This window comes from Limulus polyphemus, unplaced genomic scaffold (genome assembly GCF_000517525.1).
Source record: "Limulus polyphemus unplaced genomic scaffold, Limulus_polyphemus-2.1.2 Scaffold784, whole genome shotgun sequence".
NCBI lineage: Eukaryota > Metazoa > Arthropoda > Merostomata > Xiphosura > Limulidae > Limulus > Limulus polyphemus.
Genome location: NW_013666394.1, coordinates 37,728 through 50,201, shown reverse-complemented (window position 1 = coordinate 50,201; position 12,474 = coordinate 37,728). Strand labels below are relative to the sequence as shown.

Here is a 12,474-nt window from a genome sequence, read left to right as displayed (position 1 = left end):
GTCAGTTTAAGTCCACTCTTCTCATCCCACAGAGCTTTCTTCTCACACACACACACACACACACACACACACACATATATATATATATATATATATATATATATATATATATATAAGATTTTCTTTTATTTCATCCTATACCTGACAACTCAATTTGCACCAACAGCAGAAAAGTGCGACAGTATACCAGCTAGAAAGAGTATTATATGAAGCACAAGATTAAGTTGGATACATAAATCCTCAAAGAAATGCCAAGGGTCTGGACCATTCACTTTGATACATGGTAGACCTTTAATATTTCATCTAACATCTCTATAATTAACAAAAACATATTTACAGCTTGTATTCTATACAGATTAATATATAGCACTCTTTTAAATAAACTTATTTATTTTGAAAAATTCCCTGGAAAATTCTACACTTTAAAGCATCGTGAAATGTTTCTAGTATCGACATCTGATGAGCAAGCATCACATCAATACATTCACAATAATAGTCTTGGTCACCAGCAACACGTAGGTACTTGTGTGATTCCCATATACATAAAGCAATGATAATCAAGTGTACTTATTGAGCAATATGGCTCCCATATTTTCAACTAGTATAAACATGCTAAGCTTGGACATCAGTCATTATTCCATTTCTCAGAGCTATTATTAAACTACTGCACTGCTACATCTGGTTCTGCCATAGGTGTAGATATTCATATAACCCACAGATCTAATGTATTAGATATTTTTGCAAATAAAAATTGAGAGACACAAGAAGATTGATGCAAATTGAATTACATTTTATTTTATATGCTAGTGGGTCTACAAGTATATTACATAATATATAGAGTTAGCTACACACCTGGCTGGCACACTTTATATAAGACCCGGCACCATGAAAAACTTAACCCTAATTTTTTTTTACGGATTTGACAGCCGAGTACTTTTACACTTTCTATTGTAATTAGTATGCATAGTAGGTACAGTGCATGAGGGTAATGGATCACAAAGATGACAAATATGCCATGTTCCTTTCTTTCACTTTTTGAGGTCATCAAATACTCTGCCAGTTACTACTGTTTCCATGCTTCCTGGTATCTGATTGAAAATCTGAAAGCTGTGTTGAAGTCAGCTCAACTAATGTAGCTAAACTGTTTACTAATAATTGCTATTGTGCTTTTTTGATTATTTATTCTTCAATGTCAATAATGCTAGCCAAATCAATCTCCCTTCTTGATTTGACATCTAAGGGATGGTAGCATGCATTTACATGACCATGCCCTGAGTATATCATTCTTTATGAAACACCTAAAAGCTAGTTCTTTGTCAGTGTGGTACATCTATACAAAACTGTTAAGCCAAATGTCAAAAATTAACTTTTTTTTAAATAAGTATAAGGAAAACAACTGTGTTAGGTTTGACTTTGATTTTCCTTTCCCTTTTGATAAAACTCACGAGTACATACAATTCATACTGGAGAACAACACAAAGTAAGAATTAACCACCACTATCTATGGTATCAAACAAGCTAAAATTTCATAAAACAAACAACTTGTATATCTAACTGAAACTGTACAAGTGTGTACAAAGCCTACAAACCAAGGATCCATAGGGAGTTTTATTCTGGTAAATATTTTGATGTGAGCAGCAAATTACATAAAACCAAAGTGACTGACTTACCCAATCCAGTCTAAAGAATTCTGAGCTTTTATTAAAATTACAAGAAAAAAAATTAAAGCTGAAAAGGCAGGGTTAAAAGTGCCATTCACATACTCACCAACTGCTAGAGAAAACTAAACGGCAATGCCCACAGTGATCTCCGTTGAAGTAAAGTCTCAACTCTAGGCTTATGCCTGGTTTTTGGGTAAACAATAAGTTAAGCTGAAACTGGACATCTTTATCAAATGACACTGTATTGTGATTAATCTATTATGTTATCAATAGGTAGACATGCCATTTATGAATGTGACAGCAGCTAGAACTGAATGAGCATGAATCATACATCACAAGTCTACTGGTTACTTTATGTGCACTATAAAGTGAAGTGTAACTGGTAACAGGTTGAGGCAGATTCCAGCAGAGGTTGCTTTTACATGTAACTAGCAAACATGTTTAAATTTTACTGGAAATGATAGTACGAAAAACATATTTGGGTAATACAAAACCAAATTATGAAATTAAGTATGCATGTTGTAGTAAGTATATTTATTGATAAATTTAGAATGCAGGCTTAATTGTAGGTTAGTTTAAGTTGTATGTTGTCTTCCAGATTTTTAAAGTTTAAAGATACTTTCATGTGTCAGTTCTTGAGCAAGGTGTTTCTGTTTAATTCAGAAATAAAGGCATGCCTACACAGCAGTTATATACATGAATTACAAAATATTTACCTTGTAAGTATCCCTAAACTTATCAATTTCTCGATGAATTAGTGACTTCTGATCTTCCTCAAGCTCCATGTCATCAAGAGACTAAAAACAAAAACATTATTCATCACTAAGAGAATAACAGTATGAGAGAAGAATATGAACAAATATAAAACACATAAAAATAACGGATTAAACACACTGAATACTAAAACAACATGAAATGGTGTACATCACTAGTTTGAGATACTGCAGAATGAATCGTTCACAAGAAAAGTAACACCCAGCAATGATATATTAGGCTACCAATGTCAAAGCATGGCAATATAAAAAACATTGAGACAAACACAAATCAAATTTACTACTGAAGTAATTTTTAAGTACAGGTATATATAGTACATATTAAACAAATGTATTATTGACAAAGTTTGGTCTACGTGAAGCTCAGTGAGCAGCTATGATTATAAAGAATTATCACCAGTCTAAATATCATTTAAACCACCTCTATATGGGCTTGGTCATTTTGACCAACCATGAAACTATACATACTATAACTTTTAACACATTTACTGCCACATGATATATTAAGTATTAAAAAAAATTCAACATTCAAGAGGTGCCAAAAAGCAGTCAGTGTCCCAAATTCATAAACCACAAGAGAAGTTTGGCTTTGAAACATAATCGTCTATGACCCACTGGTGTGTCACATGGTAGCAAACGTGTTAATGTAGTACAAGTATCTTCATGACGTTTGGCAAGCTTTAGTAAACATTACAACTTTGATACACAAAAAAATCATTTTTAAATGAAAACTTTTTCTCAAGATTTATCTGAGAACTTATGGAGTCTGACTAACCTGATTGAGAGATGAATTTCATGTTAATATTAAAAATACTTTTTTCATCTTAGTTTTCAAATTTCATTTGCATAGCCTCTAGAATGTTCTAAAAAATATTAAGTTTTATTCAGTAAAACTTTACATTCTATCATTATTTTCTCTACCATAACATTATACAGGCTTAATCTACTTGAGGGAACTTGTAATTACTACAAAAAAAAACAACAAATCTAAATAACCTCATTTTCTTCTAAAATGAGTGCAGTTTGTAGCAGAAAATAATTATCATCATAAACAGCCAAAGGCTAGTAATAGCTTACGTGAGTTTTTATTTCACTTTATTGTTTCATTGCTCTTTGAACCCTGTATAACAAATTAGAAATCAACAGGCAAATGCATAGCTCATGTATTGATTACATAGCACATATGCTTTGTCACAAACATACCTTCCAAAAAAAATTAATTTTATATTTAGTTTTTCCCCTTTAAATTATAATATCCAACTTAATTTTCTGATTTTTACATTTAGTTACTTTTATAACAATGAAATACATAGATAAAAAAACAAGAAATTCAGTACTTATGTGTGAGTCTTGTACTTTTTTTCAGTTGAAGACATGAAGTGACGATAAAAGTTAACCCTAATTTTTGCTAGTTATTAGTACTTTACTGATTATTTTTTTATCTATTTCAAGTATTTAATGTATAACATAAAATAATAACATGCAAAAAGAATACAATGTCCTATGATTATTACAATTTAACTGGCCTGTTAACTAAACTAGGAGTTCTTTAAAATAATTTCTTCAGTCGGCTGAGCTCAACTCAGTGGCAGTAACTTTGAATCTGTATGTTGAGTAATTCAAAATTTGTTGTGAGAGGGAGAGCTACCATTATATGTAAATCAGTTAATTAAAGTCTTCTCTTTCTATTGGTTATAAATAACATAGAAGAAAACATAAGAGAAATTGCTAAAATGTTTGAGACAGTATCTCGTGAGAGGGTGTAGAATGTGGGTTGGATTCTCTGGTTTATATTTCATAAGATGATTGGAGTCTATAAAGTTAGGTTATGGCTTAGCAATATCTATAACAATTTTAATTGACATTAAAGCTCAGAAGCTCAAATAGAGGTGGAAAGATTATCTAAACTGTGCAATTCAGACCAAAAAGTGTAATGTGATATACAAAATTCAAAATTTAGAATTTAAATATTTTGGTTTGAAATTAAATCATATATATTAAAAAGAAATTTATGAACCACATTTGATGTCAAGTTTACTGACATACATTGATAATAAAGTAGTATAATTAAATTTTGAACATAACTTCATAGAAAAATTGTGACTTGCACTTTTACCTACATTTATCAATGTCATATCTCTTCCATCTTTCTCTAATTAGCTTATCAAAATGTCTTTACTTCTTTCATGTAAACACTTAAAATTGACTTCTGCTTTCAAGAACTTTTACTTAAATAAATCATCTTCTGTAGTTTTTTGTAGTCTTTAAACAATTAAACTTTGAAAGAAAGTTATTCTATGACAGCAGCTCAAATAACATTATTTTTACACAAACAAGTCTTTTAACTAACATGAATAAATAAAGTGGATATTAAAAAAATAATTTTTACAGAACAAAACCTTAATCTCACAAAACATTTGTATCACTTGTACCTACAAACTCATATTTAAGAACACAAGTTATTATAATTATTATTCTTTGCTGTCTGAAGATCTGAGACGTGTTCAAATACTATGATGAGTAATTAATACATTTGATCAAAAAAATTCAATTCACTCCTGAAAACAGTATGAATTTTTTTTTAATAAACAAACTTGCTGATATGCAGTTCCAAAGTTTGTTACTCTCCCAATCATTCTGCTAGTGTTTCTAAGAAAAGGACAATAAAAAACATCATACACTCAACAACTATCACCTTAACCTTCTAACAATGGTTAGGTTAAAGTACATGTCATTACCCTTTACATTCAAAATTTAATTAAACTACTTTATTGTCAATGTATACAAATAAACCTGACATCTATACATAGTTAATAAAGCCAATTTTAATATTACACAAGTTTTAATTTCTTAAATTTATAAGGACATATTTAAATAAATCCTCAATCTCTCCTAGTATAAGAATTGGACATTTGTCTTCTAGGTCTTCCACTTCCTCTAATGTACTTACCATCCCTATCTACAGTACAGAATTTAATGCAAATTATTCATTATAATAAAGATATTACTATGGCAGTCAAATTTTCATAGCCTTCAATCATATTTGTTTGCAGTTGTATACTAAAATATCAGACCCACTTGCCACATCCTCTCTTTCACAAACTACCAATAATTCTCTCAATGTTTTATATAATTTATAACAAATAGAAAGGCAGTTTTAATCTTTCGAATGACATATAATGATATGTTGTTTTCAGTTTCATAATATTGTCAATTCTGTCTTCAGTTTGAAAGTTTATCTTGCAGCATTCAGGTCAAGAATCAAATGGAATTAATTTAAGTTCCTCTTGTATTGGTAATTCAACAGGTTTTTTTTTTATTATCTTGTCATGGTAAGAAAGCCATTAAAATTATAATTATAGGATGTTGTCTTCTTTTTGCATGTTATCATTGTGTTTTTAGGTGAATTATTTAAGTAAACAAACATTTATAGTACTAGTACCATCATTATCAAAAACTAGGCTCAAATTTCATTGGTAAACAACAGCAACAAAACAAGAGGTCAAAAGTAAGTACTACATTTCTTATTTTTGAAGTATATTCTCTACTTATTGTCATAAAAGTAACTAAAATGTAAAAAACAGAAACTAGTCAGGACAGATTAGGTAAGGTAATGAAAAATTATAATAAAATGTTTTTCACAAGGTATGCTGACAAGCAGCTCATGCATTATGTCATTCAATACAGTAATGTTAACTACACATTCAATTAGTGATTTACAACTTGTGTGGTAGAATTATTAGTTTGACACAGTCAAGTGGGCAATAAAACTATGTATTTAGTGTATAGTATCATGTGCCTTAATCCTTTAGGCACGTACCTTTATTCGATCATATAATGATCAAAATCGTCATCAGATAATTCAGATTCAAAACTAGAATCACCATCAGCTTGCACAAGTTCAACTGTCTCTCCAAATGCAAAAACACTGGAGAGATTTGGTGCCTTTTTGGGTCTGTTTTCTTATAAAAATTAAATAATTTTCACCTGCACGTATTACCAATGTTTTGAATAGCAACATATACCCTGTTGGATATGAATTGGTGGCTGAGATCATCAACTATACAAATTAGGCTTTGTCTATTGATTTCATGCACTAAATTTGCATTTCTAGTGTGAAATTCAAATCACACTGTGTGGTCACCAGACGCCGATGGGCATGCCTAATTCTATAAATGCGATGATAACGTAATATCACCGGGGCACCCACTGATGTGTGTCAACATAAATAATCAAAGATAAAGAACAGGAAATGAAAATAAAACATTAAAAATAAACTAAGTCAAAGGGTAAAGACATGAAACTACACATATGAACCAAAGATTTTTAAGATTATTCAACAAAGCAATAAATGTATGTACATATTTCCATTTCTTAATTTTAAACATTTTATTGCACTGTATGTTGATGATAATAGCTAGAGTTAGTGATATGGTATAGAAAATGGCAAATAAAATATAAACATCTACCTTAAAAAACATTTGATATTCATTTAGGAGGTTCTAGAGATTGTGTAAGTGAAATGTGAAAACTGTAAGATAAAAAATAGTATTTTATACTTAACATGAAAATCATCTTGCAGGTGAATTATTCAGAGTCTGAGTGCAAATAACTATATCAAATAACGAATTTTTATTAGAAATAATTCAAAAATTTTAAATCAGATATTTTATTTTTTCTGAAACTACATACTTTTAGGAAAGTTTTGCCAAATTTCAAAATTTCATCCTCTGATTCCATATGTTTACAGACAAATCTTTAGTAGAAATACTTAATTCAAAAATTATATTTTTGTGTGCAAAAGACTTGTAATGTATAGTAAAAGCTTGCCAAATTTCGTAAAGATAGTTTAACTTGCTGAGTGTAGTTTGTCTAGGCAAGGCATAGCTATTCTATAATAGTGAGATTTTCTCCTCTCTCTCTTGTAGCTCAGGACTGAAAAAATGCCACAAAGAGAACTATAATCAAAGAAAAAAATCTTAAAAAAAATGTAAATTACTACAACTCATGTATTCTTAATAGAGAAATGTCAAAAAAATTAAAACATCTAAAAAGCTAAATAAATTTAAACCTTTATCTACAAGTTTACAAACATAAGACCATGTATTAATCAGTTCAGGATCATTTTGAAAAATTTGTCAGCATGAACAATGCATGCATTTTAGTCTAAAATATACTGTTTTCTGCACAGATCACCAGAAATATCTACATTATTGTAATTCATAAAATTTTTAAATATAAATGAAATCATGTCAACATTATTTTTTAGTTACCAAATATTTCTTAAAAATCATACTACAGACAAAAAAGAACTTCATTAAGACTTCTTATACATTTCACATACATTTTTTTTATCTTTATCCACAATTGTTTTGGTACTTTCTTCTGTTTTCTTGTGTTTTGGGCTTTCTGTACAAAAGAAAAATAATTAATGAGATACAAATACAAAAAAACATCAGTAAAAAACAATTACAAATGGGAAAGACACTAGAAGATTAAAGGCCCCATGTTGTAAAATGCTAAGGAATGTGTTAAATCTGGCATGTACAACAGTTTTTGGTTGGTTAAGACTAGATGTTCAACTGTGTAATACTCAATTCTATCATTCAACAATCCACTTTGGTAATGGTACATGTACATGAACAGAAACACTAAGACATTACACACACACACACACACGCATAATACACTAATTACTACTCTAGCAACAAGCTTGTGTTTTCCATGTAATATCAACAATATATTTAATATTCTGTAACCTTGCATGTTTTATTGAATATTAAATGTCTCAAACATTTCGTGTTTGTAACGCTAAAACAATTTCTCAATGTTTCATTACGAGAACACTACAGATGCAAAGTATAATTTTGGTACTGACCTGTCACAATGAAATTACAAGTATGGTGCTGAGTATACCACAACATCACTGCAGGTTTAGTCCTAAAAAACACTTATTACAACATTCTTCCCTGGGTTTGGTGCAGAGAGCATTATAACTACAGTGAGTCTGCAGGCCTGAGACTTAGAGAGCTACCAACCAGAATATTTTCTATGCTAAAGCATTATAATTACAGTAACCAAAGACCATTACAACTACAATATCTCAAAGGTTTGGTACGAAATAAATAACTACACTTGCCCTATGGTTTGGTAAAGAGAAAAGTACAATAACAATGTCTTACAAGTTTTATACAAAGAACAATAAAGCTATACCAAATGGCATTACTGTACCTAATCCCACTTTGGGTTCTAAAATTAGAAAATATAACTACTTATACCAGTTGTTATAAATTAAAAATCCCAAATACGGTATGAGGTTGTATTAAATAATCCTAGATATCACCTTTAAGGTTATTATGAAACCCTCTAAGTCAGGAGCTACTGAAATTAATAATAATGGTTGTCACTCAAAAAGAAAGAGCATATTCAAAAAAACTGAATTAAAAAAAACAATGTTAATTGACCTTTGGCCTCTAAAGTTCTGGATAGTTCCCCAGCATGCTCATTTAAAATTTGCTGAATCCCTGCCTTGATGATGCTATCACTTCTTTTGGTCTCCTCATCTAGATCTTCCTCTTTCTCATGCTTCTCTTCTTGGTCAGAAGAGTCTTCCTTTTCTTTTTGAGTCTGTGTTGCAGCTCTTTTTGTGGCTTTATAGTCATCTAGCTTTTCTTTGGTTTTGGCATCAACTTTTACCTAGTTGTAAATCAACCAGTTAAACAATAAAAGCATATTGATATACTTTTTAAGCAAACTAATAAGTCTTATACACATATCACAATTTATAAAATTTTTGAGAACTAATATAAATTTACATAACTATCAGTATCATAAAAATTAATTGTGGACTTTATAAAAAGTCAAGACAACAAATATAACAGAAGTTACTGCTTACTTACCACTAACTTTTTATCTCCTATATCCCAGTCATGTAAAAGCCTTATAGCTCTCAATGCTGATTCAGGATCAGCATATTCGCAAAAACCAAAAGCTGTAACGTAGCAAAACAAAGTACATAAATGACAAATTATACATATAAACTTTTCCTTGAATAATTATGCAGGTTGATGACCTTTTACAGAAGAGTTTTCTTAGCAATGGATACTTATTTTCGTATGCTAAATACACACTTTAAATTTTCCTTCTTTTCAACAAAAATAAATTATGTAAATTGTTCTTAGTTATTAGAAATAATAAGTCCATCCAGGACACTAATTCCTTCCACAGTACAAGACTATTGCTAGTACCCAGATTAAATGTGTACATGTTATTACTTTGTTCTTAAAACTCTATTTCGTGACATTAATGGTTTTACCTATTGAACCTAAAGTATATAAAACAAAATCCAAACACTTAACAGTAACATCGACCTAGTATACTTTTCTGTCATTTTTGTAAACTACCTCAAGTATTAAAATTTCACTGCCCAACATAACCACAACAAATATTTAACAAGCACTGTTAATCCTTGAACTTATCACTTAGACAAATAATCACACAACTACCACACCAAATTTAAGTATTTTCACTACAGTAAAGAAATTGTGGTCTACTAATATCTTCACTAGTCTATTCCTCTAATATAATTCTGTATAATTGTTCTCATTATAACAACACAAAAAGCACATAAAACTAACTTTTATTGATAACCTATAAAATTTCACACTACAGTTGCCTAACTTTTCAGTGATCCATATACATAAATAAAGATTTGGGTCACAGAAGTATTTTGCAATTACCTGCCATACTCTCTTAAACCTAATTAAGCTTATGTTATGTCTTGTGATAGAAGAGAATCCCATAAACGTTCAAACAAATATAATTTAGCATAAACATTTTCAGGAATGAAAAAAAAATCCAAACAAACTGTTTCCAGATCTATGTTTTTTCACAGATCTTCTAACCTTCCCACTAAATTATGTTATCATTCTCTACAGAAGCTACATCTAAATTTTCCCACAGATCCATCAATTACTTTTCACAGCACTTTACTCACTCTTCAAGGATATAAATAGAATTTACATTTTTCAATGACAGATATACTTTGCTCGTAGCTATTTTCAAAGTTGAAATGCATCAGCATTTATTCACATCACAAGGTGTGAGATCATTAAAAAAATGTAACTGAGAGGTTGTAATTATAAATTCAGATATCACAAAATATCAAGTAAGCATTTTTGACTGAAAAAATTATTAAAATAGTTATAATTAGTATTTTTCACATAAACTTTGGAATTTGATATGCAGGTGCTCCCCTGTTCTGATATAGTTAATTACATATAATATTAAGAAACAAATTACGTTTAGTTTAACAATGCTAAACAAACATTTCACAAAATAACTATCTGAACATCCCACTAAAATATCTAGAAAGTCACTCTTTAGATATTTCTTCAGAAGCTAAAAACTAATTAATGATCACCAAATAAAATTCAATTAATAAAATAGAATTTCCATAATAACATACCTTGTAGTTTACCATTAGCACCTTGGACTCTCTTCCAGTTCATTACTATACCACATCTCTAGAATATACACATTAATGAACTTAACATTTTCAATAGTACAGTTGGCACCATTTAATTACATCTCTAACAACATCTGCCATTGATTGATAACAATTACTAGGATGCAGATTTTTTTTAAATAGAAAAATAGTTGCTTATTGACAACTAGGGGTTTGAAGAAGTTACTTATTGAAAAACAACCTCAATCATTCAATCAGTGGATCAGGGGTGGGATCTGCTTCATGGAAGGTTAATACTGTGCAGCCTAGAGATGATCAGTATGGCACTGATGGCTCTGCTGAAACTGATAACATCATGGCTGATATTTCTCTTCCAATATCACAGGAGGAATTTAGGATGGCTGTGGCACAAATGATGAGATGAGAAGTGTTAAGCAGCTCCAGGCTGCAGCAAATGACAAAAACCCCATCTTAATACTGTTCAGATTGTAGATAGTGATGAAAGATGATCAACAGCCATGTGCCAAGCTGCTGAAAGCCTTGAACACTGTGCAAACTTTGGTGCAGCAAAATGCAGCTTCTCCTCCCTGTGGGTTTCCTGATCTAGTCACTCTTGTTTAGAGAAACTATTTCTGGGGAACTAAGGGGTTGTCAATAAACAGCTTTGACTATTGTACAAATATGTAAAACTGTCTGATGAGACTTTACAATACCAGCAACAATGCACTACACAAGTATAGTATCCCTGTGAAAACAATTTTCTTTTCAACATATTTTTTAAAGAATAATAAAATAAACAAGTTATTTTGTTTAAAAAAACAATTAAGAAAAGATTAGATAAACATTACAATGTAAAATACTGATGGTCATTTTAAATGCATTAAAAACCTGATGCAAGAGAAATTACCATGTTAAAATCACTACACCACAATTTACATGAATGATTCCAACTCATACAAATTGAATTCAGAAGTGTTTTAACTTTAACTTTTGCAAGAGTCATGAAAAAAATTTGAGATTCTAACACTTTTTTTTTTCCACATTGGTATTTGACATTAATTTTAAATACTAAAAACACAGGCAATTATTTTTCAATCCAAAATCTAAAAGTTACTTGCTTTAAAAAGAGGTATGGTAGGCCTACAGGTAGTACCAATACTCAAATGACTAATTTAAATTAGGTCTACTTAGATAAGTTGGTGTAGAAGCCAATTTATTATGAAGCAACAAGTTACTGTAGGTTCTGTTGGTTACTGTTAAAGGAAAATATTTTAGCTACTTACCACATACATAATTTTTGCTTCTTCAATTGAACATACCCCTTTTTTCAACATAGCATAAACATCAATACATAAAACAGACAGTTCTTATGCAAAAATTTTAAATAAAATTAATCAAACTAAACAATGTTTTTTTACTTCGCAATAATTTATTTGTAAAGTTAAAAAAAAAACTTTAAAAACTCTACATGTTTCGGTGGAAATAATTACACCATCTTCAAGAGAATAAACCACATGAAGTTTCTTATAAACCTATGCACGTGTGTAATTAGCATGTTTTTACAATGGTGCCA

The 12,474-nt window shown here is 30.1% G+C and overlaps 1 protein-coding gene across 1 annotated transcript in view; it reads right to left on the bottom strand.

Moving 5' to 3' along the window:
* Nucleotides 1-12,474, bottom strand: part of LOC106460516 (RNA-binding protein 25-like) — a 77,767-nt gene that overhangs the window by 34,461 nt on the left and 30,832 nt on the right. Inside the window, exons 6-10 of the mRNA XM_013920231.2 lie at nucleotides 10,902-10,959; nucleotides 9,334-9,425; nucleotides 8,899-9,130; nucleotides 7,779-7,843; nucleotides 2,378-2,458 (exon numbers count right to left, since the gene is read on the bottom strand). Coding sequence (XP_013775685.1) covers nucleotides 2,378-2,458; nucleotides 7,779-7,843; nucleotides 8,899-9,130; nucleotides 9,334-9,425; nucleotides 10,902-10,959 — 528 coding nt within the window. The remainder of the gene's footprint in view (nucleotides 1-2,377; nucleotides 2,459-7,778; nucleotides 7,844-8,898; nucleotides 9,131-9,333; nucleotides 9,426-10,901; nucleotides 10,960-12,474) is intronic.